The 27,620-nt window shown below is 49.4% G+C and overlaps 3 protein-coding genes across 4 annotated transcripts in view; 1 reads left to right on the top strand and 2 right to left on the bottom strand.

Moving 5' to 3' along the window:
- Positions 1-5,874: 5,874 nt before the first annotated feature.
- NOC4L (nucleolar complex associated 4 homolog) lies at positions 5,875-14,935 on the bottom strand. Of its 2 annotated transcripts, none has more exons than XR_012487930.1 (15): positions 14,754-14,894; positions 13,933-14,053; positions 13,180-13,286; positions 12,185-12,292; positions 11,351-11,500; positions 10,844-10,946; positions 10,445-10,479; positions 10,265-10,315; positions 9,883-9,994; positions 9,323-9,383; positions 8,703-8,813; positions 7,417-7,614; positions 6,700-6,829; positions 6,369-6,482; positions 5,875-6,054 (listed from the first exon to the last, which is right to left on the bottom strand). XR_012487930.1 is itself a non-coding variant. In XM_074299903.1 (15 exons), exons 1-15 carry the CDS (start codon positions 14,856-14,858, stop codon positions 5,935-5,937), a joined length of 1,548 nt encoding a protein of 515 aa, XP_074156004.1. In that variant the 5' UTR covers positions 14,859-14,935; the 3' UTR covers positions 5,875-5,934. The 2 variants fall into 2 exon arrangements, 1 of the variants encoding a protein (XP_074156004.1); XM_074299903.1 differs by having other exon boundaries at positions 6,700-6,782; positions 7,448-7,614; positions 14,754-14,935.
- Positions 14,936-14,952: 17 nt separating this feature from the next.
- DDX51 (DEAD-box helicase 51) lies at positions 14,953-26,219 on the top strand. The gene is given in 17 exon segments (XM_074299891.1): positions 14,953-15,055; positions 18,279-18,652; positions 18,770-18,897; positions 19,187-19,337; positions 19,998-20,143; positions 20,309-20,380; positions 20,985-21,091; positions 21,556-22,011; positions 22,328-22,364; positions 22,366-22,417; positions 22,420-22,523; positions 22,720-22,835; positions 22,922-23,038; positions 23,312-23,413; positions 23,564-23,627; positions 23,788-23,922; positions 24,462-26,219. Coding segments are annotated over 17 exon segments (2,211 nt in total). The 5' UTR covers positions 14,953-15,032; the 3' UTR covers positions 24,489-26,219.
- Positions 25,201-27,620, bottom strand: part of LOC141560992 (E1A-binding protein p400-like) — a 128,364-nt gene continuing 125,944 nt past the window's right edge. Inside the window, exon 56 of the mRNA XM_074299877.1 lies at positions 25,201-27,432. Within this exon, the coding sequence (XP_074155978.1) occupies positions 27,166-27,432 (267 nt within the window). The 3' untranslated portion in view covers positions 25,201-27,165. The remainder of the gene's footprint in view (positions 27,433-27,620) is intronic.

Raw genomic sequence — 27,620 nt, 5'->3', positions numbered from 1 at the left:
CTCTGTGTTTATTCTTCCTCTGAACCTCATTTGTATAACACAATTATCATTTTTACCTTAACTTTGCCTCAGTCTTTCTTTTGAGCTATCCTATTGTAAATCTTAAACATATGGTATACATTTCCCATGTAAAAAAATAAATGAATAATTTGACCATGTTGAGTTGCTTGAAAATGATCTTATGTTAAACTTTCTATTATGTTCAAGTTTGGCTGATAGAAAGTCCTGAAAATCCGCAGGATTGCACTGTCCATTTTTGAATGTCCATTTTTTCTCATTCAACATTATAGATAATTCTGCTGGATATATTTTTGGTGGCAGGCCTAGTTCTTTTGATTGTTGGTAGATAGGATTCCAAGACCTGCAGTCTTTTATCATGGCTGCTAACTCCTATACGATTCTAATTGTAGCTCCAGTATATGAGATTTTTTTTTCTTGACTAGGAACTGTTTTTAAAACGTCTCTTTGCTATGGAGATTACAAGTATTATTCTTGTTATTTTATATATTCATTTATTTATAAAGCACCTACTATATCCAATTCACTAAAGATGCAAAGACAACTTCTTCCCTTACACATCATTCATGCAGTGTATTTAAGGAATACACAGAATTACAGATTTTTTTCCCAAGGGACTAATCCTGGGATTTGTTATCAATGTGGTCTGGGGAATATGTAGCCATAGGTAAATAACTTGAGTCTCTTAAGGGTTAAATGATTTACCAGGATGTTTCAGAGGTAGGATTAGGCCATCCAACAGGTCATGCTCTCTCTCAAGCAGACAGTAAGTACAATAAAAGGATTAATGAGGTTAAATAACAGACCCAGAAAGTGTTCTAGGAGGCAAAAACAGTTCCAACTGAGGGACCAAGGGAAGAACCCACAGTGGAAGTGTTCCCTGAGCGGGGCTTTGAAGGAAAACCAGATGATAGAGATGAAGACAAAAGCTCATTCTAAGTATGGGGCAAAGCTTCTGGGCTTTCCTGGTAAGTTTGGGAACCAGCCAAGAGTCCAACTTAAAGTTGGAATATGAAGTGCATTAATGATAAGAATGGTGAGCATTTGTGAATCACTTTCCATTTAGAAAAGGGCAATGATATGAAATAAGGAAACTGGGAAAATATGCATGAACACACGCAGGGAGAAGGGAGCAGCACCAGGACAATTTATAACAACCTATCAGTATCAAAAAAACAAAACAAAAATAAACTCTGATCAATGAAAAGCCCAGCTGTGATTGCAGAGATCACTGAAGACGCATGATTCCCACATTCTGGCGAAGGGGTAACGATTCAAGCTGTAGAATGAGATTTCTATTTGTAGACTTGAGTAAGCTGAGAATTTGTTTTGCCTGACTGTGTATTTATTACAAGGGCTTGAGTCTTGGTTTTGATTTTTTATTTTGGAGGGAGTAGGAGAAAAAAGAAGAGGAAAAAAGAACAGAAGGAATCTGACATACCAGCTTATGTGTGAAATTTAACACATACTGAAAAAGTCGGCTCTGTGTTGTTGAAATCTACACTTTCCTGTACAATCTTCTGTCCGATGTTATTTTATGCTATTAAAATTTAAAACTGCAGTTAGGCCTTTAGGACGCCAATATATAGAAATGCTTCTTTTCTTTGGTATCTAAGTTCAAAAATAACATGAAATGAATTTTTTAAAAGAATGTAAACCCAGTTTTCTTTTCCTAATCTCACTGTTTTTAATGCTTCTTGACCCATTTTTATAACACAAAGTGCTTTCCTCACAACGACATGAGGCAGATAAGTACTACACCTATCTTACAGATGAGGAAACTGAGTCACAGAAATGTTATTACTTACCTCTGGTCACTCAGCCATTAGAATCTGCTAGAAGTCTCTGAAGAACCTCAGTGAAGACTACAAAGATTCCCCAAACACTGCTTTGGGAACTCCCAAGGAACAATGGCTTCACTCATGTTGTCTTCCTTTTCTAAGCCTTTAATGAGTCCATATTTTGTTGCATATCACCCACGAAGCTTCCTAAGCATCCTGACATTTATTCTGTGAAGGTGAAGTGAGTGGACAAAAGGCAACCAGGTGGTGCAGTGGGGTAGAATGCCGGGAGCCAGAAAGACTTGAGCTCAAATGTGGCTTCAGATACTTCCTAGCTGTGACCCTGGGCAAGTCACTTAATCTCTGCTCCAGTTTCCTCATCTGTAAAAATGAGCTGGAGAAGGAATGGCAAAACACTCCAGTATCTCTGCCAAGAAAACTCCAAATAGGGTCATGCAGAGTCAGACATGACTGCAAAGACCAAACAAGGAGTTGGAGTAAGAAGGGCTTTAGAGATCAATTAAAACACACACACACCCACCCCCCACACACACCCATTTCATATATGAGAAAACTAAGGTCCAGGGAGATTAACTGACTTGCTTTAATTCACCCAGGTACAAGAAAGAGCCCAGATTTCAACTCCAGTCCAAGTGCAAATCAATGCTCTTTTCCCACATGCATATCTGGCCCCCACCATGTTGTCTTTCTTCTAAAGATCCCTTACACTGAGAGAAACTTGAAATCTTATTTAAGCACCCAGGTCACTTATCCTTCTTTTGTCCAAAAAACCAAGTATTTTTCAAAGTCTGCTGACACCTAAGAGCAAACCCTTATAAATCCTCACTTTAGGCCTATAATAAATTGATTTTTTTTCATAGGATTAAAGATTACTCAACCTCCTGCTATCTAAGGTGGACATTATTATTTTTTTTTTTCCCAATGAAGTAATGGTGAGTCAACTGGGGACCAGCAGAATTACATCAAAAATCTCTCAAGGATTTATGCTGGGGGCAGGATCCCATTTCATCCTAAAGTTCCAGCAATTGAAATCCTCAGCCTCCACAAGCCAAACATCAGGCTGCTCTCTCAGACTAAATACTGGCCCTATCAGTCATTAAGGGCAGCTGATTTCCTTATTAATACTCTGTTCTGGGTATGTCTCTTTATGTTCCTAATAAAGGCATCATTTCTAAAATATATTGGAAAATGATCAAAGGATATGAAGACAATTTTCAGATGAAGAAATTAAAGTCATATCTATAGTCATGAAAAAATGCTCTAAATCACTAATTAGAGAAATGCAAATTAAAACAACTAAGGTACCACCTCACACCTCTCACATTGACTAAGGTGACAAGAAAAGATAAAGATAAATGACAGGAACAAATAATGATGAATGTTGGAGGGGATGTGGGAAAACTGGAACACTGATACATTGTTGGTGGAACTGTGAACTGATCCAACCATTCTGAAGAGCAGTTTGGAACTATGCCCAAAAAGTTATCAAACTGTATACCCTTTGATCCAGCAGTGTCATTACTGGGTCTATATCCCAAGAGAATTATTAGAAAGGGAAAAGGACCCATGTGTGCAAAAATGTTTGTAGCAGCTCTTTTTGTGGTAGCAAAGAATTGGAAAATGAGTTAATGCCCATCAATTGGGGAATGGCTGAACAAGCTGTGGTACATAAAGATAACAGAATATTCTATTTAAAAAATGATGAATAAGCTGATTTTGGAAAAGCCTGGAAAGATTTACACGAACTGATGCTGAGTGAAATAAGTAGAACCAAGAATGCATTGTACATGGTAACAGCAAGAATGTGCAATGATCAACTATCACAGTTGTTTTTTCTCAGTGGTTCAGTGATCCAAAGCTATCCCAATAGACTTTGGACAGAAAATGCCATCTGCATCCAGAAAAAGAACTAAGGAGACTGAATGTAATATATTCACTTTTTCTTTTCTCTCCCATGGTTTTTCCTTTTTGCTGATTTTTCTCTCCCAACATGATTCATATGTCTCCTTTCATGACTACTCTTTCCCCAACCTCCACCCAGAAATCAGTGAATCAAACCACTGTGAACGGCCAAACACCCTTTGGTCAGGGTGGGCAGAGCCTGAAGCACTACCCACTGGCTGGCCCTTCCCTGAGTGAAGAGCAAAAGGAAGAAAGGCAGCAGAAGCCTGAGATTGTCTGCTGAGGTGTCCACTGCTCTCTCTCAGATGGGTGGGCAGGAAGACATTGAAACAGCAACTAACAATCCCTATATGGATAGGGTCTGAGTAGTATTTAGACAAAGAAGACAATGTTCTACAAAGAATGGAAGGGGACATCACACACAGGTCCACAGCTGGTGTCTGCAGGCCATTGAGGAACTCTGAAAGACGTCAGCAAGAAAACATGACAGGAACAGGAAGATGGGAAGGGGGAGCGTTCCAATAGTAGGTACCCTCAGGATATCAAGACCACCAAGGCTGACCACCAGCATGGCGGGTGAATTCCATGTAGCCCACTGTGACATGCACGGACGAAAGCTGCCTGGGATGGGGAAACAGACAGCCTGAAGGAAATCCCAAAGGAATGAGGTAAGAGACTCCCTGGGATGCCAGAGTAGACACCCATGTCTGAAAGGAGTCAGTCCCTGCACATCCCCAGCAGGCACCAGGGCTGGCCCAGGACTCTAACAATCAGCCTGTGGTTAACTCCCTCCATACAAATCCCACCTGCATGGTGTTCTTGAGAGCTGCTGTGGACTCTAGAGGGCGGAACTCTGGAGAAGTCTACTTGAAACAAGGATACTTATAACAAGGTGTTAACTCGGTGTGATTGATGAGATGATGGTTCTCTAGTATACATATACTAGTATAGGAAGGAGACAATAAGATTCTAAACTCTATTCCTGATCATTTTGTGGGGTCTATCAAGGTCCATCCAGAGGATCTCCAGAAAGCTAGCCCGAACATTACAGTGGAACGAAAGGAAAAAGAACCGGGCGACGAGCTTCTCGCACCTGGGCCTCAGCTGGCAGTCATCTGGCTGTAGTTTGGCAGGCTGCTCCACGGGCTTAACCCCTTCAAGAACTCACTCACCTCCATGCCCCAGGACATTAGTGGAGGCAGTCAGACACAAGAATGAGGCTCAAATGACTAAATTACTCAAACCTCTAATGAAGAGACAGGGAAAGAAGGGAATTTTAGCAGAGCTGGCCTAGATTTCTGGTTATCTCCTCTACTGCACAAAGGAAGAGAATGGGGACAGTGTATGGACATGTGTATCTGTGTCTTTTTCTCTTCTTCTCAGGCAGTACATGACATAGTAAAAAAGATCATTTAGGTTTGTTCTCACTGGCAACACGAGCTGGGTGATCTACTTGCCCTCGAAATAACTTTCTCTTTATTGCTTTTGCCAAAATGCAGCCAACAACAAAGGGGAGATGGATGGGCAGAAAAACTTCTCTGCTTGTTTGATAGATTAGAGTGTGAACAAAGTAGGGCTGGCAGAGAGAATGCTGTCATGCCGAGTAAGCGTTTTCATAGAGGCCTTGAGCAAAAAAAAATTGCAAGGAATCAGATTAAGGTGAAGTCCTTCCCTGCCTGCTCACACAAGATTGCCTCGGAGGTGAGCAAGGCCGCACGACGGGAAGCAGATTGGGGATAAGTGAAGTGGATTTCCATTTAGGACACAATATGGAAAGGAAAGAAAAAAGCACAAAGGCCATCTTAACTAAAAAGAGAAAACAAACATTTATAGAGTATCTACTACAACCCAGGTATTATGCTAAGTACTTAATGATTACTCTCTCATATGATCCTCACAACAATCCTGAAAGCCAGATGCTATCATCCCCATTTTACAGATAAGTAAACTGAGGAAGACAGAGGGAAGTGACTTGTGCAGGGTCACACAGATCTGCATTCAGATTGCCAACTAGCTATGACTTCCATAAAGTTATATTCAGTTTTGGAAAGTTCACCTTCACACAACATAAGAAATCTCTAAAGAGTCAGAGTATCCCAATACCCCAAAGCATACCTGCCCCATGCTCCCCACAAACAGATAAGCCAAGTCATTTTGTAAAAAAAAAAACATTTAATCCCAAATTTGGGGTAAGGAAGTAAAAGCAAGCGTGTCAGTCCAGAGCAAAGTGTTCCATGGCGAGGTCACCTCTCCGGCCCAGCAGTCCCTGGGGCTGTAGGAACTCCAGGGGTACAGGGCCAGATCCCTCCTTCTTAAAGTCTTTCTCAAAGATCTGGAGAAAGAGATTGTGGAGGCGTGAGGGTGAGACAGGTCAAGGGCTCAGGGAATAAGAGTGTGCCAGAAACCAAGAACCAGCCTGTGGCCATGTGACAGCTGCCTGGTCACCAGGTGTGGCGCGCTGACAGGCTCCCCATCCCTGCCCAGTCACGGCAGAGCCTTTAGAGAAAAGGAAACAGGCTGCCCATGCTGGGCTCCCTGGCAGCTTCCCTCCAGGACAATACCCAGGCTCCTCAAGGAAGCGGAGGGGCCATTGGGGGTATACCCCCCAACACACATACACACATACACACACACACACATGCCTACCTCATAAGGGGAGAGCTCCAGCAACTGGGCAATGCTGACTTCGTGAGGGGACAGGGCCTGGTTGATGGCCATGGCTGCTCTGGCTACCTCAGGATGATAATGTCTCTGGAGAGCCTTTAAAAGATTGAATCAGAGCAGCATTAGAGTCTCCCCTTCAATCAGAACCACCTCTGCCTCCTACTAAAAAGTTTTGGTCTAATGGGGGCACCAGCCCCCTCCCCCTCAGCCCCTGTCTTTGGTGCTTCCCCCTCCCCCAGTTTCCAGCCCACTGTTCCTCCTGGCTGGCAGGCAAAGACCCCAGCTTCCAAGCAAGTGGTTTGAGCCCACTTACCTTGAGCTCCCACAGACAACTTTCCAGGGCACGACTTTTAGCTGGATCTTCTTCCTCCATGTCATAGGGGTCAGAGGTCAAATCTGAGGACAAAACCCCAGGGATAATGGAAACTTTACATTCCAAGAGACTGTGGGCACAAAGCCCAGAAAGAACTGAGATTTGCTGAGGGCCAGAAGTAAAACCCCAACCTCTGGCTCAGGGCTCGGACCTGTGCTGGAGAGCTGGGAGAGTGCTAGCGCTGCCTGCTCCCTGTGCACAAGGATGTGGGGCTGGGGGGGGGGGGGTCTAAGAAGAGGAGAGGGAGAAAGCACTGACACCTCCATCCAAGAAATCAGGAGCTGCAAATTCTCCTCCAAGGAATCCTTAAGTCTTTAGTCCTTCTTCCCTCCTGCCTTTAACCAAAGTATCAATTTTTCACTTAAGATGGGTCTGTAGAAGAGCAGACACAAATCTAGGCATATCTGAAGGATTGTGGGGAAGGGTTTCCTTCTCATTGAGCCTGCCCCCAGGAAACAAGATACACTGCCTGCCCTCACTGCTCATCTCCCCCAAATGGGAGCATGAGGATCTCTGTGTCCTGGGAGATACAGCAGCCATCTGAAGCATCCTGGGAGAGGAGGATTCTATTGGGCTCAAGTCTAAAATGTCTAATTCAGCTGCAAGAAATGGTTCTCTGTCTGCCTGTGCTTAGGGTCAAAGGCCAGGACTGGGAACTCTCCCGACTCTCACCCTCATCCCTTCTCACCACTGGCCTCCGCACTGGGGCGGTGGATCAGGGCCTTGCAGGCAGGATGTCTTCGGAGCAAGTTGCAGATGAAGGGAATGACCATGAGCAGCGCCTCGGGAGGAGCAGTCAGGGACAGGCGGCAGAGGCGCTTGGCAAAGGCAGCCACCAAGTATGCGGGTAAGTGCCTATCCGGAAAATGCAGTCAGGGCCAGCTCTGGGTCCCCTACCCAGGAAACCTACAGAACCCCAGGAGACCCACTCCTAGGAGAACAGGAGTAGCAAGCACTAGAAAAACTACAGATTTTGTAAGGCAAAAACCACAAATAACTGAAGAAAAGAATTCACAAGACACATTTTGGTTCATTTTATATATATTTGACTTACAAAACTTCCCATTTAAAACACTATCTCCTGGTTAAAAAGATAGACTTCGACATGCCCTTCCTCTTTCTCCCTGTGTCTTACTTGTTCATGTCTAGCATTAAAGGTTTTCCCTGCCTCTACAATACTACATGGGACCTTGTCTATAACACTATCAGGACCCGACCCACCTGGGCAGAGCAGTCATCAGGAGCCCTAGGCCGAGCCCAGTTGGGTCCCTACTGATCCATATGTTTGAACAAACTACACTCGGTACATCTCAACCTCATGCCTTATAAAATGAGAAGGGTAATTCCCTTCCCTCTCTAACAAGTTTCTCCTCTGAAATGTCACAAGGCCAATCCCTATACAAGTCAATGGATTTGGTTCTGTTTCATTGCCAAGATGGACCTTCACCCCAGCCAGAAAACCCAGAAGCGTGTGATGGGCCGCAGGGCCAGGAGCAAGCCCAGTTATTTCCTCCTCACAGCAACAGCTGGCTTCAGACACTGACTTCTCCCCGGCCACATCAGGCCCTTCACAAAGGCTCTGGGATGACCCTACAGCTCTCTGCCCCTAACCTTTGTCCTCAAGGCTGAGCTAGTACCAGCCCCCTCATTCCCTTCTGAGTCCCCACCACAGAGTGGTCAGTGCAGATCCTCAGGCTCTGGCCACAAAAACTGACCTTCGAAGTATGAGATATCAGACTCTCCCATGACACCCATAGCACGCTGAGCAGAGAGGGTCCCTAAGCTGGGAGGGCCCAGGGCCAACCCCAAACAGTCTTTTTCATGCTTTTATAAGCATGGATTTTTTAATATTTATTTATATTTATAAGCACTTAAGTATTTATAAGCATATAAAAGCATATACTTTTATAAGTATAAGAATACCCCCCCAGGGCTAAACTCACGAGGAAGACAAGAACAGGTCTGCCAGGTGGAAAAAGCGGGCTCGGTACTTCACGTGGAAAACAGAAGGGTCCAGCAGGCTGTAGAGCTTCCGATAAAAGTCAGGGTACTCTCTGTGGTGGAAAGGAACAGAGCAGGGACTCAGGAAGCAGATGAGCCAGGCTTCGGGCCCCTTACCACTGGGTCTGATCCCCTCTAAGAGTTCACCACACATTCTCTCTGATCCTCAAAATAACTTCCATGTGAGCAGAAAAGAAAGTCATTTCCATTGGAAAAGGAAAAGAAATGGAGATCTTGGAGAGGCTGCCCTAGGTTAAATGGTAATCTCAGGAAAGAATGACTGTCCATACACCAATCTCCCCTACTCCAAGACCTTGGGCTTCTGATGCCCAACTCGCCAGAGAAGGCCTGGAAGCGATGGACATGCTGAAGAGAGTCAAAGGCATAAAAAAGGCACAGTTGTGGACGGTGCCATGGTAATTGTGGCTAGACAGAAAAGGGGGAGGGCCATGCTTGGCAGGAGGAGAAGCAGCTCAAAATTCAGGTCCCCAGAAAGATGCCACCAACCGTCCCCAGAGCCTCCTGAGGCCCATGATCTCTCCTTCACACCAACCCCACTCACAGGTTATGCTGATGAATAAGAATAAAGAGTCCATTCAAGGCCAGGAGACTTATGGCACCACCTGCAAGAGACAGAGGGCACCGACCCCCATCAGCCAGAGACCCAGCTAGGCTCTGCTCCCCAAGCCAGGCCTCATGCCCCCTAAGACAGACACACATCCCATCAGATATTTAGGCAGTCCGCCACTAGACCCTAGAGAGCCCACCCCCACATAGCCAGACAACCTATCCCCAGACATCCAGATATCCCACCCATCACAGACACAAGCGCTAAAACAAGCTGATACTTCTATAACATTTCAGATTCAAAGAGAAAACTCCACCATCGTCCCCATCTCACATGTGACAATCCTAAAGACTCAGGGGGGAACGTGATTTGCCTGGGGACTCACACCCGCCATCAGAAGCAGGATTAGAAGCTAGGTCCTGGTGACTCCAAGTCTGGCCCTTGGAACGCTCAGCTGCTCTGCCCCAGCAGCACACTTATCCCAGACTTGGACCCCTCCTCCCCCAGCTGCAGGACCAAGTCCCGCCCCCAGCCCCCCGGCCCCAGCCTCATACCAATGTCGTAGGCCTTCGTGAGGAAGTCAATCATGAGGCTCGGCTGGCTCATGTGGGGCAGGATGGAGTCGTGCATGATCACAAGCACTTTCTTGTAGAGGCTGACGGGCAGCTGCAGTGGAGACAGCACCAAGGTTCCAACTGCCTGGCAGCTCCCAGCATCCCCACGCTCTAGCCCTCCCTCATAAGCCTGCCCAGCTCTAGGCCTTGGCAGCGCTTCGCTCCCAGCAGCGACAGAGTTTTACCTGATGGGGCGATTCAGCCAGATGCCAAGGGATAAACACCCAGTCTCTTCAAACCTTCCACCCAGACCAAAGACACCCCCCCACACACACACACACACCTCTGCCAGGAACCCCCCAGCCCAGAGCTTCAGTTCTACCTTGTGCTTGAGAAAACTGAACCACATCTTCTCAAACACGTGCTTGTGTTCCTGAAACACAAGGAAGGGCAGCAGCTTAGGGATGGTGGGGGCAATGGGGACAGCTTCAGCTCCGCCCACCCCGCCCTCGCCCCCCCCCCCATCCCGCCTTGTCTTGTCCCTTCCTTCCCAAATCTTTACCTTCAGCTGAGTGACCTTCCACTTCTCCAGCATCTCTGTGAGAAAAAGGGATGGAGGAGGGCTTAAAGTCAAAAGCTTACAAAGTGCCCCAAAAGACCAGCCTGCAGCAAGTCGCAGTCACTGAGGTTGAACCATGGGGAAAGAGCACAGCTCGGGCCCCATCCAGCCCTTATTTCTCCTTCCACATGACTCAGATTGGAGTCTCCAGCCCTCACTGAGCTCACACAAAATGACAATGTCAATGCTACTGATCAATGGAGAGCTTTTCTCAGGAGATGAAAGTTTTCTCATGCCCATTCCTCCTCTGTCTCTTCCCAAACAAGGACGTGTTCCTTCACCGCTTAAAGGCCAGACCCAAAGCATGAACCAGCTTCCCTCCCTCTTCCTAAAGATGCTCACCTTTGTGTTTTACATAGAACTTAGAGATGTCACTCTGCTGGCGGGGCAGGCTCACAGAGGAGACCAGGGTGAAGGTGTTGTTCCAGAACGTGGAGGGAACCCCCTGAGGGAAAGACAAAGTCAGCACACTGAAGAGGGTTAAGGCAAGTATCAGACTTCTCCATTTTCCCTTCACTCAATCACGGCCCTCTTCTGTGCTGATCACCCAAGATGCTCGCTTCCACCTCCCCCACCCCAATACCATACATACCCTTGCCCATGGCCTCCTGACTGCCAGCCCTTCAGCCAGGATGTAGTTTACAACAGCTAACTTTCAATCATCCCAGCTCTACCTCTCAACCAGGACCCCTTAAATGCAGCTAGACACATAACAGATCCAGGGAAAAAAGAAAGCAGACTATAATCCTAAAGAAAACCAGCTTGAATCAAACAAAGATCTGAACACAGGCTGAAATCATGGCCCACACTCATGACATTCAGGGCGCCCCACCAACCAAAAAGCATCACCTGTTGGTGCGTGTCTGTGACCCTGGCCACCAAATCCACAACGGCCTGCATTGTGTGGTATCGAACATCATCGTGCTCCAGGTACTCCTGGAACCGGGAGATCAGCAGGGATGAATCCCCCTCTGTTGGAATCAGGCCTTCCACCACAGACTAGGAGTCAACAGAGGAGACAGAATCACTTATCCACACACCCTCTGAAAGGCCCCCAAATCAACAGGAAATTACTCCTGCTTTCATCTGTGCTGCCCCACTGCGAAATTAGCTTTGAGAAGTTAGGAAGGCTGGTCTTTAACAGCTGACATTTGGGGCAGGGGTAGCGACAGCTTCTGGTCCTTTTATGGGGTGAAATGGGATAGGGAGGCATTTCAATCTCTCAGTCTCATTGGCAGAAATAAAAGGAATTTCAGGGGATTACTTATTTTGATCTGAAGTATATATGCAGATTTGATGAAGAAAAAAAATGGCCTAAACTTACTAAGTCAATGAAGCAAATTTCCATTATTTGCTCTGGGGATTACCTGAAGAGTAACTTTTAATACCAAGTCAGCTCCTTCCCAGCTCCCATCCTTTATCCCCCAATAGCCTGTAAATGCTTAGAGAATGCAAATAACCCGAGGCTGAGCCAAACCACAAGGGGAAAGTGCCTCGTCCACAGCACTCAATAAACACTTGTTAAATGAAGAATTCGCCAAAACACAGTCTTATAAAACCTAGCAAGTAATGGCTGAACTACTCTCCTACGGCTTGCTCCCACAGAATGAATAATGAAAAAGGAAGCCATCCTCATCTCCCCAGCGCTCTTCATGATAAAGATCCTCCCGACAAGCACCTTACCAAGAGGAGGCCCCGAGGGAACAAATAGTTGCCTTCCCATTTGGATTTCTCCAGCGGGTGCGCCCCCTCCAGCTGCACAAACTTCATGAGCGTGCAAAGGGCCAGTTCCTAAGGAGGGAGAGAAGAGAGAGAGAAGTGGACACATGGAATCCACAGCACCACTGGCCCATGTTACGAGGCCCCTCTCTATGCCCAGATCTCTGTAACAAGGACTGTGGCCTGGGGGAGCCAGCCTAACTTCTTCAGAGCAAGGTTCCGGCCTCTACTTCTTCTCTGAGCCCGAGTGCAGGTGGAGGCCCTGTGGGAAGCCTGCTTGGATGGACTTATGGAAAATGCCACTGAAATTTGCTATGACCTAATCATGTTTCTAGTGCTGGGATTTACAGTAACAATGATGTTGGACTGAAATGTACAAACTGCCCGGACTCCCACTTGAGCATTAGGACTAAAGGCTGTTTTCAGAAAAATAGAACAAACCCCTTTCATTCGAAAGCTTCCGATGCGTTCTAGCTTTGTTTGTGCAGCCTAACATGAGTCAGAGATCATTTGACATCTGCACTGCCTGTATCAGGTGGCCATCAACGGCCCCGGCCTGTTTCTTCTCATGTGGACGGTTCACGAGGGGGTGATTTGCAAACAGTCACATCGAATCCCATGTTTCCACACTTTGGGCCTTAACAAGTCAATCTATAGACGTCATAGTCCAAGTATCTAAGAGCTGGAGAGGCAGCCCTGGGGAGACCCGTGGGAATGAGATGCTCCATTCCAGAGCAATGGGGGAAAGTGCGCTGACCCCACTCAGGAGGGCGGGAAGTGACTCGAGCCACATCTCCTCTCCCATCCACTCCTCCCGCCAGCCCACACCCCCATTCTGCTCTCCAAGCACTGGCTCCTCTGGGCAGATTTGGCATTTAGCTTAAGGCATCATGGGGGCAAACAGAAGCCAATATGGATGGCAGAACCCAAGAATATTCCTCTCTGACTCCCAAACTCACCTTGACCTTGAAAGAACGATGGCCCAAGAGCTCTGAAAGGCTGTTGCAGCAGCTGTTGTAGCGATGTCTCATCCATACCTTATACTTCCGAAGGGCACTTCCGGGCCCTGGGGAGAAGCAGTGTTTCTGTCCTAAATCTCTCTCCCAACCTATATTCCAACTGAGACGCACTCTGCAATCCCAGACATGTAGCAGAGGAATCGCTGCAGCCACGCAAACGTCACAAGCACGTGGTGCACAGCCCCTCGGCCTCCCTTGTATTCACTGCGGATCCCATTATGCCTGGCCTAGGTCCGAAGGCTACCGTTCTTTCCACCCTCCAGATATATACCCAGATATATTCCGAAGCCAATTAGGGAAAGGGTTTTTGATTACTATGTAATCTTCTTGAAAAAAAAAGAAAAAAAGTATTAGACCCGGATCAGACTTCCAACTGAGCCACTTATTATCCCCATGATCCAGGCAAGACATTTAACCTTTCTGACACTCAGTCTTCTGTAAAATGGGGACAATGCACCACAGAGCGGCTATGGGGCAAGCGCTGTGATCCTTAAATTGTGACAAATGTCCTAAAGAAGGAACCAAGCAGCCCTAGTTTCCTCGGGAGAGTCTCCCGAGGCAGCGGCTCAAGGCCCTGGATCTTTTGGGGCCTCGTCCTTTTCCCGCCCTTCCCAAAGGAGGCGGGAGGCTCCAGCCCCCCATGAGCCGCACAGCTGGAGCCAGGCTGGGGGTGGAGGGACAAGGCCTCCTCACCTGCCATGGCCGCCTCCTCTGCAGGCAGGTGGCCCACGAAGAGCTCCCTTCGTTGCAGCAGAGCCCCGAAGAGTCGGCTGCAAGTGTGGATGGCGCTGAGGATGTCATCTTCCTGCTCGGCCTGGGGGGAGGGGAAGAGAGACTACCCGCTTTATCTTCTCCACAGCTTGAAATTTACTCAATTATTTAAGCTTGTAAGTTACAAGCTGTCAATCATTAAATGGACAGAGCACTGGACGGGGAATCATCTTGAACTCCTCTTCCCGAGTTCGAATCCAGCCTCAGACACTCCTTAGCTGGGTGCCCCGCGGCAGGTCACCTCACCCTCTGTGCCTCCGTTTCCTCATCTGTAAAATGGGCTACAGAAGGAAACGGCAACCGCTGAAAGAGACCTTCAAATGGGGTCACGAAGTCGGACCTGACTAAAAAAAGCTAACAGAAGCGGAAAACCTGAGTGACGTGTGGAAAGCAGGCAATTTGTAACATTTATCGACTTCAGGTTTCAGCGGCCTAAAACGTTCGTCCACAGCTCTGGGCTGCACTGAGACTTTTGGGACGCGGGGAATTTTCAGGATTTCACTAGGGAGAGCTCTCCACACTACTTGGGCTGAGGGCCTCACCAAAGAGGTCGCTCTCCCCGCACCCCCTCCCAGTGCGCGCTCCCCGCGGGTCGCTCACTGCGCACAGCGCCCCCTGCGTCCTTCCGCGGTATCTCCCTCTACTCAGACTACTTCCTGGGTCTGACGCGCGCGCACATGCGCTCACGCGCTCATCCTCCCCACCTTTCCTCCACCTCTCCCCGGCAGCCCCTCCACTCGCACCTGCAGTACACCCAGAATGTCGAACACGACGTTAGCGCCTCTCCGGCTCTTCAGGGCAGCCTCCAGCCAACGGCCCAGCTCCGCCGCCCCGCACTCCGGCTCCATGTGGCCTTCCGGACGGGGAATCCAGGATCACCTGTGCGATTGGAGGAAACTCGGCTCCGCCCCCTCCTTCGTCATTTGCAGCATCGGCGCATGTCCGACGTCATCTCCCCGCGCCAGAGTCTAGTGCGGAGTACCTGAGACCGCGTGGGGAGAGCGGTGGAACCCGGCTGAGCGATGGCGCTTTTTCGGATAGCCAGGTAAGCAGGGCTCACTCCGAGCCGAGCCTCGGGCGCTGTGGGCTTGGAGGTCCGGCTGCTGACAGGAACTTCCGGGACACTTTCCTATTACTAGCCCGGCAAAGTTACCACAGCCCTCTCCCCACGTTGGGGGGAAGAGGCGGAGCTAGAAAGAGGGGACCGCGGCTGGGGAGAGGGAGAGGAGAACTGGGCTGTAGAAGGGGCGGGGCTGAGGACCGGGGTGGAGACCCACGGAGCGGGCTGATAGAGGGATGGAGAAGGGGCGGGGACAGAGGGGGACCTAGTAGGGGTAAAGAAGGGGAAGAGTCAGGGAGGGGGCTCGTAGGGGCCGAGAAGGAGAAGAAAGGGACTCGGGCGGGGCACTAGGAGCAAGGACGGAGAAGGCGGGGCCAGGGAAGGAGAGGGGCGGGACTGCTGGAAGGGGCGGAGTCAGAAGATGCTAGTTGGGGCAGGGAAGGAAAGGGGGTGGAGTTGTGGAGAAGAGGCAGGACCAGGGAGAAAAGGAGGCGGGGCAGGGATGGAGGGGGCGGAGTCAGAGAAGATGCTTGTTGGGGTTTGGAAGAAGTGTGTAAGTGCAGGATAGGGAAGATAGGATGGTCCCTCCTCTTCCCCCCTCCCCCACTATTGGAGAATCTAGATTCAATTCCATCCCACCTGTCTTCAGTTCCTGCTTCTTGCCCCACCTGGAGTTTATCCCATTGGGCAAATAAATAGCGGGCTCTGACTGCCGCATGTGGTTTCCTCGGTCATCAGCGGAGAACCATTGAAGACGTGATCAGAGCTGAGCTTAACCTGGCAGCAACGTGGAGGACACGTTTCCGAGCACTTGCTGTCAGCGTGTCTTGGCCTTGATCTGGTCCCTAGAATATGCTAGCCCTGTGACTGTGGTCAAGCCACCTCTCTGAGTGAGACTCAGTTTCTTCTGCTATGAAATGGGAACCATGAGATCACTTCCGTCAGAGGGGTGATGCATGGGAAGCACTTAACAGATCTTCAATAAGAATTATCTCTTCTGCTCTAAAAAGGGCTGAGGAGGGCTCACTTCACAAAGTTGAGAAGGTCAATGAAATGCTGCATGTGAACTTTAAAACGTGCGAACTTAAATCACACAAAATTTAAAGCAGCATGTGAATCCCAGTTCTCTTTATTATAATGAAAGGAAGCGGGGGGGAGGGGGGGGATTGCTGATCAGTGTTCTCTCCACCAATCCCGTGTCATAGCAGACACTAGCAGTGTGAGCCCAGCCACGTCATTTACGTTCTTCAAGTCGCAGGTTCCTTATCTGTACGCCACGTTGAGATAGACTAATGACTTCTAAGGCACCCTTCTCTCTCCAAACCTATGATGATTTACCGAGACAGCTATATGTGCAGTCAGAGCCAGGCTAGATTCAGTCCTAACCCTCACTTACCCTGATTGCGGGATCCTAGGTAAGGATCCTCCCCTCCTTCTCCTCTCCCACCCCTCCCCCACCCTCCCCAAAAGGGTGGTCTGAAGAACAGAGAATAGACTTGGAGCTGGGAAGCCCTGCTCCCTTACACTTAGCTGCGTTACGGTAGATAAGTCAGCCCTTTCCGAAGCCCCAGTTTATCACCCAGAAAAACTGCCCTTTAACAATATCTGTACACGTGAGCCCAGATATGTTAAATGATGCTCTCAAGCATTAAAGGTCAGTCGTGAAAAGGGGAGTGTTGAGTGAAGCCACTGGATTTGCAGTTGGAAGACCCAGATTCAAATCCCACCTCAACTACATGTATTAAAAACGAGAGCGGGGGGGGGGGGGGGGCAGCTAGGTGGCGCAGTGGATAGAGCACCAGCCCTGAAGTCAGGAGGACCCGAGTCTGCTTAACACTTCGTAGCTGTGTGACCCTGGGCAAGTCACTTAACCCCAATTGCCTCAGCAAAAAAAAAAAAGGGGAAAAAAAAGAGTCATAATAAGAGAACATAACAAGTAACATTAAATAGTGTCGGCCGTGTGCCAGACACTGTGCTAAGCACTTTGTAATATTTTCTCGTAACAGCCTGGGGGAGGATAGTGCTGTTATTATTCTCATTTTACAGTTAAGTCACTTGCTCAGGATCCCACCCCCTAATAAGTAGTTGAGCTAGATTTGATTTAGGTTTTGCTGACTCAGGACTTTCTCTACTCACTTAGTTTGTGATTTCCCTTCCCTGGACCTGGGTTTCCTCATGTGTAAAGTTGAGGGAGTCAGACTGGATGGTTTTGGTAATGTCCTAGCACAGGAGGATTGTGGTTGGACCAATTTGGGGGTTGGGGATAGATAAGAGGACACGAGCAGGATGCTAGTCTTAGAATAAAGAGAAAGGTGAATAATGGTAGTGAGGATCCATGTCCAATGGGGAGGATGAGATTCCATGAATGGAAGTAGGAGAGTGGGAGGAGGGTCTGGTTTTTGAGGGAAGATGGTGCATTGAGTTAAAGGCACATTGAGGCTGGTCTGAAGAAGATTAGAGTGAGAAGGGCTTGATGGTTGTCCGGAAGCGTTTGCAGGAGAGATTTGCCTTGTGCTCTTTGGCCAGAGCAGAGAACTAGGAAGAGCAGGTATAGAGTCAGAGAGCGGGACGGTGCCTCTGGACATCAGAATCGTTAGGAAGCTTGATTTGAAGCAGTCTCCCTTGCTCTGAGGCAGTGCTGCATCTCCTTCTCCACAGCGCCTTGAAGGCCGGCCTCCAGAGTTTGCATTTTGTTCTGTAGACATTTGGGAGCTGCTGAAGGCTTTGGAGCAGAAGAGTAGATGTGGTCAGGCCTGGGCAGTTATGAGATGGCTTTGTTATCTGTAGGAAGGATGGATTATAAGGGGAAGAGGGCAGAGGCAAGAAGGTCCAGTGATTGTCCAGTGCAGACTGTGGGAATAGGAATGAGTAGGAAAGGAGGGAACAGGTGTCCAAGTAAGAATGAGCAGCCTAACATTTGGTTGGAAGTGGGGATCAAGGGAGAGGAATGAGTCCTTGATGTGTCCGAGCTGTCCAGTCTTATTGGGACTGAGAAAAGAGGGGCAACCTGGAAAATGGCGATGATCAAAGGGAGTTGTGGTGCCAGGAACGTCACCAGGGCCTGTAGTCAGAGCACCGAGACTCCGGACCCAGCTCATTGCCAGCAGGGTGCTGAGGAAATAAAACTGCTTCTCTCCCCTCCCCCTCAACCCCTGGGGATTCTGGGTTTAGGACCTGGCCTCAGGACTAACAATTTCCTTTATCCCAGATATGAGGAACAAGAAAATGTGACTAACACTGAGGAGCGAGCCCAGGTGCTCCTGCAGAGGCTTCAAGTTCAGGCCCGGGAAAGGCAGCTGAAGAAGCAAAAGCAGCAGGAGGCCAAGGCCAAGGCCAGCCCGGCTGGAGTCAAGATCCCAGGATCCCCCAAACCTGCAAACCTCAGCCCAAGTTCTCCAGTCCCACAGGAACCTAAAAGAAAAGCCAAAAAGAGGAAGCGAGGGGATGGGAGCCCCCACAGGTTAGAAAAGTCAGCATCAGACACAGAAGCCGAGCCCAGTCCGAGAGGGACCGGCAGCTCCAGAAAACCCAAGGGAAAGAAGAAAAAGAAAACTGGGAAGAAGGACCCAGAGGCTGCTGAAGGTGACGGAAGTCCTCCCCCAAGATGGCACCAGGGAGCTGGGCAGGCTTCCCAGGGCAGAGACAAGGATTGACACAGTTTTTCTGTCACCTCCCCTCACGCAATTGCCCTTTCTTCAGGTAAAAACAGTGAAGAGCAGGGAAAAGAAAAGGATCCACCAGAAGCCTCAGAGCCCTCGGGAGAGACCAGTGAACCCCCACATAGCGCCCTCGTTCTGGGAGTGCCCAATAAGAAGGCCCTTCCAAAGGTAGGCCACATTCTGGGAGTGCCAACAAGAAGATAAGCCAGTGAACCCCACATGGCGCCCTCGTTCTGGGAGTGCCAACAAGAAGCCCCCTCCAGAGATAAGCCAGTGATGTGGCAGCTAGTTCTCACAGCCAGGATGTCGGTATCCTGCTCCCACAGAACTCTGGCCTTTGCCCGGTGATGGCCCTGATTTAGTGAGGCGCCTGTGGTACGGGCAGCCGGGGCGGCGCTGTCCCTGGTCTCACTTTATTCCCACACCCTTCTTTACTGACCTGTCATTCTTTTCACAGGTCCAGCCTTTCTTGCCCAAATGGCTCGCTGAGCCCAGCCGGGTCCAAAAAAGTGTCAAAAACGATCTCGTCCCAATCCAGGATATCCCAGGAATCCATCCTTGCCTACAAAAGAAACTAAAGACCAACGGCATCTTATCCTATTTTCCAGGTAGCCCCAATGCTCGGATCTGTCCCTTCAGCAGCAAGGTCCCTCCAGGCTGTAAAATACTGTCCCTCACACCCAGCCTTCTTCTCTGAGGCCTCAGTTCTCTCTTATGGGAAAGCTGCTTTTCCTCCCTGAAAACCCAGGTGATGGTGTGCCCTCATAGCCTCGGGCAGGCTGGCGTCTCGATGGCCTTGGCTACAGGGTGGTGGGAGCCCCGGGCTGAGAGCCTTGACCCGGCTGGGTGAGCCTCGGCCGAGGAGCCAAGCTTCTCTGACCCCAGAGATGTCCCTTCTTCACCTGTGGCAGCCTGGCCCAGGCCTTCCTCTCCATCAGGCCGGCCACATCATTGTCTTGCGGCTCCTTTGCCATCTGCTTGAACAGACGCTCCCTGGCCTTAGGTCTGTGTTCAGACTTGTTTGTTCTGCCTCTGGTGGGTCTGTCCTCAGAGAGCTCCCTGTGTGCCCCCTCCAATATTCAAAAGGACAGTGACCCCCTCCCAGAGCCTCTCCCGGCCACAGTCTGTCACATCGGGTACCTGCCCTGTGTGGCGATTGTAACAGTCCTAGAGAGGAGCCATTCAGAGCACTTCGTAGCCGTTCGGTCTCAGTTGTTGTGGTCCTTATCCTGCCCTATTGAGCCTTATCTTGTCCTCCACCTGTCTAGTGCAGGCCGCAGTGATTCCCGCCCTCCTGGAGAGTGCGTCCCATGGATTCCTGGTGGGGAAGGGTGGCTACCAGCCCAGTGACATCTGTGTGTCTGCCCCAACAGGCAGTGGGAAAACACTGTCCTTTGTCATCCCTGTGATCCAGGTAAATGATCAGGGAGGGAAGGGGCCTGGGGGACCCATCACCAAAGGCTTGCTGAGCTCTTCCTGGTCACAAGCCCCCAGGGCTCATGGCGAAGAGGGCAGCCTCTCTGAGGGACCTTGGCTGAAGAGGCCTCCTGGTGCGGGGCCGCGCTGTGTTTGTCCACAGGTCCTGTTGGAGCGTGTCGTGTGTCACATACGGGCCCTGGTGGTGCTGCCAACGAAGGAGCTGGCCCAGCAGGTTTGTGGCCTTTTTTTTTCTCTGGTTTACTCTGCTACCTTGGGACAGAAGCTGTTGGCCCAGAAGCCCTTACTCCCTCCCATTCAGGGCTTCCCAGCTCCCTTAGGGCTCTGGTTCCATTTCAGGGAATACGTGCAGTTGGATGGGGAAAAGTTAAATTTTTATTTCAATATAGTGTGTCTATTGTAATCTTGTCTAAAAACATCCTGGGAAGGGGGGTTTCTCCAGCCTCCTAAAGGCATTTGGGACAGAGGCTGTTCTGTCCTGCCTCGATGGCCAAAAGAATTGTTCTTGGGGCATCATGTGGATGGCTCCTGGTGCAGGGAACTGAATCTTAATAGCATTTATCTTAACAGCAGAGGGCTTTCTGCCCGCAGAGCTCAGCTGCCCCTCCCCAGCTCTTGTTCACGTATTCATTCTTGGGGACTATAGGCTTTAAGCTAGTCAGTCTGTCAGTGGTTTTTATTAAGTGCCGGGCACCAAACTGGATACAAGAGATGCGAGAGATGAGAGAAAGCCTGACAACCCTAGCCTCAGGGAACTTGCACTCTGTGGATACAACTCTGTAGGCTTGCTAGTGCCAAACACCGCTTTCTCCCTCCAGGTGAGCAAAGTATTCAATGTTTATGCCGATGGCACGGGTCTGCGCATTGCCCAGATCACAGGGCAGAAATCTCTAGCAAAGGAGCAGGAGATCCTCGTCCAGAAGACGTAGGTTTCGTTGTGTTTGTGCTGATTTGTTCAGGCCGGGGCAGCCAGCCCTCCACCCCGGCTGGGGAAGGCCGGGCCCATTTAGTATTCCGCTCTGAAAAGAATGAGTTCCTGGCCCCCAGCTTCCTGCCTCTAATCCCCTGAACAGCGTTCAGACCCTTCCCATGAATGGGGAGTTTGGCTCTGGCATGGCCTCTCACACAAGAGAGCCCACACTGAACGCCCTCCAGGGCCCTGCTGCAAATGCCAAGCCCTTCTGGTATCCTTTTATACTCATATCCCCCTAAACACTGTTGTGAGGCTTAGGATTAAGAGTGGACACTAGCTTGGGCCTCTTAGGAAGGGGCTTAGGATTGTGGGAGAAGCTCCAGTGAAAAGGGGGGAGCAAGTGGGGCAGGAGAGGGAAGCTCTTCCCATCTTGAACCAGGCTCGGTCATCAGCTACAGTGCTGCATGGTGTTGCAGGGTCTCTGGGTACTGCAGCCTGGCAGACATCGTCGTGGCCACCCCCGGCCGGCTGGTGGATCACATCGATCAGACGCCAGGATTCAGCCTTAGGCAATTGCGCTTTCTGGTAAGTCAGCCCAAGCTGGGACCTGCCAGGTCTAGTCTGGGGCAGTGCCTGGGCTCATGTCTGCCCGCCAATGCTGGGTGGAAGATCTGGCGTGGCTGGGAGGTCTCGGTGTTTGCGTGCAGGAGTGTTCCTGGGAGCAGGGCCCCATCCAGCCCTAGCTTACTCAGGTTTTCCCCTGAACGCGGCACACGCCACTCTACAGATCACGATGAAGCCGACCGAATGATTGACAGCATGCACCAGTCCTGGCTGCCACGAGTGGTGAAAGCAGTTTTCCATGGCGACGATGCCCCGGGCTGCAGCCCACTCTTCCAGAGGGTGGAACCCCGAGCTATAACTGCTGCCAGGTACTGGGATGGAGACTCTCCACCCATCCAACCACCCACCTCCCAAGGAGAAAAGGACCGTGGTTTGGCCGTTTCTGTTTATGTGAAGGTTGTCAACCTGTCCCCTTTGAGGAAGGAGCCAGACTGGGGAAGTAGAGGAAGAAGGGAGGGAGGGCACATGCCCATGATGGAGCATTTCCCTTTTTAACGGACCTATTAGAAGAATGGCCCAGAAGAGCAAGGGGTGGTGGCGTTGCCGGCTCCAAGAGCTGACGGGCAGTGGGTAGCTGATAACATCCATCTGGGACCCACACAGACATTGCCCTGTCTCATTCAGCACGAGCCAACCTCAGATGCCACTCCAGAAGCTGCTCGTTCTCGGCCACGTTGACGCGGAACCCTGAAAAACTGCAAGAGTTAGGCCTCTACAGCCCCGGCTCTTCTCCACTGGCCTGGAGAATCAAGAATCCACGGCTCAGCCAGGGATCGAGCAGGAGGTGGAGGGGAAGTACGCCTTCCCTGCAGGGCTCTCGGTGAGAGCGGGGCCTCCCATAAGATCATCCCTGGTGGGGAAGGGGGGGAGTGGCTCCCTGGGGGAGGGGCAGGGGGAGGGTGGCCCCCTAGTCAGACCCAAGGCAAAAGGGGAAGGAATCTAAGAGGCTTCCAGGCTCCCCGCTTAGAAGGGCACGTAACCAGAGGGATCTCATGGCCTTGGCCCGTCTCCCACAGCATTTCTACGTGCCCTGCAGCCTCAACTCCAAGCCACTGGTCATCCTGCACTTGATGCGGAATTTGAAGTTCTCCCGGGTTCTGTGCTTCACCAACTCCCGGGAGCACTCACACAGGTGAGGATCAGGTGAAGGGAAGAGGGGGGCGAGAGGTGCCAGTGGATGCGCCCCCCCCTCTGAGCTCTGCCCGCCCCTCTCTTCAGGTTGTTCCTGCTGGTCAAGGCCTTTGGAGGGATCCCTGTGGCCGAGTTCTCCTCCAGGTTTGGGCCTGGCCAGAGGAAGATGGTCCTGAAGCAGTTTGAGCAGGGCAAGATTCAGCTGTGAGTGTTGTGAAGGGAGGGAGGTTGCTGGGTGAAGGGCAGAAAGCACCGCAGGGCTGACCGGGACAGGACCCTTTAACTGCTGGGGCCTGCTCATTCCCTGTTTGTCCTTAGGGTGGGTGGGTGTGTGTGTGTCACACTGTCACACACACACTCTCGCCAGTCCAGCCCAGTATGAGACCGGTGAACTAGGCCTCTGCTAGGGGGCGCTAAGTATCAAGGCCTGGGGGGTGGGGCCCACAGCCCAGATTTCTTCCCTTGACCTCCCCACAGCCTGATCAGCACAGATGCCACTGCTCGAGGCATTGACGTGAAAGGAGTGAAACTGGTCATCAACTACGATGCCCCGCAGTACATCAGGACCTACGTGCACCGGTGAGGGGGGCTGTGGGGCCACAGGGGGCGCACTGATGCCGCCCCTCTTCCTTGAGACCTGGGACTTTAGGGGCTCTAGTTGTGTGTGTCACTAACCTAGCCCCTGAACTGGAATGATGGGACCTGCCCCCGTGTTGTGTCTGATTTCAGGGTAGGCCGAACAGCCAGAGCTGGGCATACGGGGCTGGCATTCACTCTGCTCCTGAAAGTACAGGTAGGTCCCTTGAAAATCTGCATACAAGTTCCTGCCTCCATCTGTCAATGAAAAGAATCTGTTCCTAGTAACTAGAGACCACTGTCTGGTTACCCACAAGGAAAGGCTTAACGGAAGGTGAGTCAGGTTCTCTCATGGCTGGCACGGCTCTCTTCTCCAGGAGCAGAAATTCCTTCAGATGTTGAGAGAAGCAAGAGCCCCGGAGCTGGGGAAGCATCTAGTTCGGAGTGAGCACCTGAAGTCCCTTGTGCCTCAGTATGAGGAAGCGCTGTCTGAGCTCCAAAAAACAATCCGGGTAAGGGCTCAGGGGGCATGATGGGCCTCAAGCTGCCAGCTCTGCAGCAGTCACAGGGCTGGCCAATGGGACCATGGGCACCTGGCAAAGACTGAGTAAGCAAAGCCGAGCCAGCAATTTAGGCAGTGTACTTGAGTACCACTCGTAGGAGTTTAGCAACCACCGAGCTGCCCAGACCCAAGAGCCTTAGCTACCAATGTGTCCAAGGTCTGGGGTCCTGGGAGCTCACCAGAAAAGGGAGCAGAGGCCTGTGGGGTGATGAGTGCCTGAGAAGAGCCACAGAGACCCACCCACCCAGCACTGCCCAGAAGGGCAAACTGGTCTTACCTACCCAGAAGAGGCCAAAACAGGAAAGATAGTTTCCCAGGGAGAACTGCCACCAAAGAAGGCAAGAGTAGTCAGTGCTGCTGGCTTAGGCTTCTTGATAGGAAGATACCACACCAGTCTGGGGCTTCCCCCCTCCCCCCAGGCTTAAGCATGCTGCTCTGTGGAGACTGGATGCTCCCTTCTTTATCTCACCCTGGCTTTTGCCTTCACAGAACGAATGGAAGCAGAAGAAGGCCTGAGTCTGGCAGGGAATGGACGGTGTGCGCTGGGCAAAGCCCAAGGAGGCATTGTGGGAACGGGGTCAAGAGCTGCTGATCCACTGGCTTCGGGGACTGGCGTGTGTCTGCTGCCAGATAGGCGTGATCTGGGGACTTGATCACTACTTGGAACTGCTTCTTGAGCCCAGTAACGGCTGGGCCAGCAGTCATCACAGGAATGGGGGTAGAAGACTTTAATTTTTTTAAAGAAAACAGGCTTTATACTTATTTTGATAGAAGCAAGTATTCTCCAGGAAGGAGAAGTAAGAAAATGGGGTACATCCAGGCTGGTTCTGGATGAATATAGAGGAGGGGACATTCTCCTGGCCAAGCACTAGTATATAGCTTGCACCCCTAAACTTCAGATTGATCCCAGAGCTGCTGGGGACCAGAGATCAGAGAAGTGGTTGGGACCTTCACAGAGATAAAATCAAGGACTTCAGAAATAGAAACCGCATCCACCCTATTGGAGATGAAGAGAAATGATTAAGACCAACTGGATGGATTCAAGTCAGCTGTCACTCATGTCAGTGAGCCCCTACCATGTACAAGGAGCTACAGGATGAGGGGGAGGCAAACGTCGCTCCATCTGCACGAATCCCTTGGTGCCTCTAGACTGTTTATTCATTACAGGTTTCTAAAATTACAAATTTTACCATGCACACCTTATTAAATTGGAAAGAATGCCACCACCTATAAAAACGTACACTTTATTACACTCTGTTTGGTAGGATACATCACAATTCCATACAATCCTACATAGCGCGTATGAGCGCCCACATTCATCAGTATTTAGACTTGGCCCTGCCTTCCTGGTATCAGTTGATTACTGGGAGAGAGAATATTTTTTTAAAGTTAAGAAAGGTGTTTCCATCTTTGCTGATCTATGAATGGGACACAGAACCAGCTGCCTGTGGCAGAGCGTGATACTGATCTGCACAGGACACAGCCATCTGTTCCAAAGCAAAGACGGGATACCTTGGCATGATTCTGAAATGGGCACCAATGCCAGGGATGCAAAATATTTCTTTCCTGGCCAAACTTAACCAACTCAAATGGCACCTTGAACCTATCTATTTCACTGCCCATCTAGAAATTCCTAAAAGATAAATGGATGGCAAAGAGTGGTTTCACACTCAGGGAAACATGGGAACTGAGTGACCTAGAGAAGGGAAACAGACCGGAAAACATTCCAATGCCCAGAAGACCTAATAATTGTAATCTATACCGGAACCACTGGACATGTATTTCCTCCTTGAAATTGAGCTCTTATGTATTGCTTTGCCATCACATCTCATATCAGTATATTGTCATATCCTTAAAGTTGTTTTATAAAGCAAAAATGCTTTTATTTTTAATTAAGCTACCATCGAAACATCAAATAATCCCACACTGAAGGGGAAAAATGCTTTTTAAACATCCACTTTATCAAATGTAATGGAAAAAAATCCTCCACTGTCACATGAAAAGGGCAGGACCAATTTAAGAGGAGCTCTTTGACCCTCTTAAGTAAGCAACCATTATTTTAAAAGGTTCATATTAGGACCATACAACATATTATATCGTTTCTTTAAAAACGAGGCAGGCTCCTTTAGATTAGTAATAGACTGTGACCTCATCCTCCAAACATCTACCTGAATATACATTCATAATTCTTATTCACTTTAGTAAAATAATCATATAAAAGTGTATTTTTTGCACAGCTCAGAATTAATCTTGAGTATTGTTTACTTTCTTCTCTTCCCCAGCTGAAGGCTGAATAGATTTTATACTGAACACAGAAACATCACAAAAGCAAATGAAACTTAAATTAAACCCCAGCAGTTAAAAACTCTCCCAAACTGGAAGTATCAAACTAGACAAATAGGAAATTTTCCAAGATACAAAGTGAATACTCCTTTTACAAAAAGGTTACAGTTTTACTATACATAGAACTAGGATCAACACACTCATTACATTCCAAGAAATAACCATTATCACAAAATGAATGAAAGCAAACACACATACACACACGCACACATACAGCTTCAGGAAAGGTACACAAAACTACTAACAGCTCAAAAGAATTACAAGAACAGAAAGTGAACTTTCGTTAAAATCTTAACTATACATCCAGATTCAATTCAACAAACATTTATTAGGCACCTACTAATGTGCAAAGCAGTGCTAGGCGCAGATGGTCACACTGAAGGACTACAGATTTAAGAGATCACATTACACCCAGACTTGTTCTAGGAGGGAATGCTTGTGTAAGGGGAGGGTGACCAGTTTGACCCAGAAAGCTCGCAGCCCAGGCCAGTCCGTCCCATTTGTGAACAAACATGAAATGGCCTATGATATTTGGCTGCCATACTAGACCATCCACTTCTAAGAGGGCAGAGAATGTTTCTAACAAGCTCTGTTGAACTCTTAAAATGAAAAGGAAATTCTTTATGTAGTTTGAATCAATACTTAGAAATGATGGTCCAATAAGAGCAAGAATCATCTTTTTTTTTTAAACAGCAAAAAAAATATTTTTGACAATTTCTTCCCCAAACCTTTTGAGTTTTGTGTACAGTTATAGATTAAAATATAACGTTAAAGGTGCTTCATGACATCAGATGACTGCCTGTTCCCTGGCATTTCCAAACTCTCTGGCTGGCCATATTCAGGCACCCCTTTAGTTGGATTTGGACAATGCCTTTAATCTGACCGCAGACATCCGCATCTGTCCTTTGGATTGCTGACTTTGCCCTTCTGAGGCTGGAGGGACCTGTCCAGGATTTGGTGCCCCAGGGACCTGCAGCTGTGGTGTGGCAGGGGTCACGACTTGTTGCTGTACAAGTTTCTGTTGAACCGCCTGAGGAGCCATTGATGTTGCAGGGAGCACTTGTACTTGGTGTGGACCGACTGTGGTCTGGGACATAGTTTGTTGTTGAGGTTGAACCTAGAGATTTGGAGAGGACAGGACAAGTAGATGGTTGCACATTAAAAATCTTGGGCTCAAGAGTTCACTTGCTTCCTCTGGAGAGAGAACAAGCAGCTTATTCACTGCTGTCCCCCTCACTGAGGTCAAATCCCATTGATTACCCCTTATAATTAGTACTGTTGATCAGTATCAAGAGGATGAGGACA

The sequence above is a fragment of the Sminthopsis crassicaudata genome, chromosome 1, assembly GCF_048593235.1.
Source record: "Sminthopsis crassicaudata isolate SCR6 chromosome 1, ASM4859323v1, whole genome shotgun sequence".
NCBI classification, from domain to species: domain Eukaryota; kingdom Metazoa; phylum Chordata; class Mammalia; order Dasyuromorphia; family Dasyuridae; genus Sminthopsis; species Sminthopsis crassicaudata.
This window is presented reverse-complemented; position numbering and strand designations above follow the sequence as displayed.

Excerpts from the sequence above, each read along its gene's own strand:
- NOC4L (XM_074299903.1), bottom strand. The coding sequence starts at position 14,858 with ATGGAGCCGGAGTGCGGGGCGGCGGAGCTGGGCCGTTGGCTGGAGGCT. Across the intron at positions 14,054-14,753 it reads ACATTCTGGGTGTACTGCAG|GCCGAGCAGGAAGATGACAT; the intron begins GTGCGAGTGGAG and ends CCCTCCCCCCAG. Across the intron at positions 9,995-10,264 it reads TCAGTTTTCTCAAGCACAAG|CTGCCCGTCAGCCTCTACAA; the intron begins GTAGAACTGAAG and ends TCTCCACTGCAG.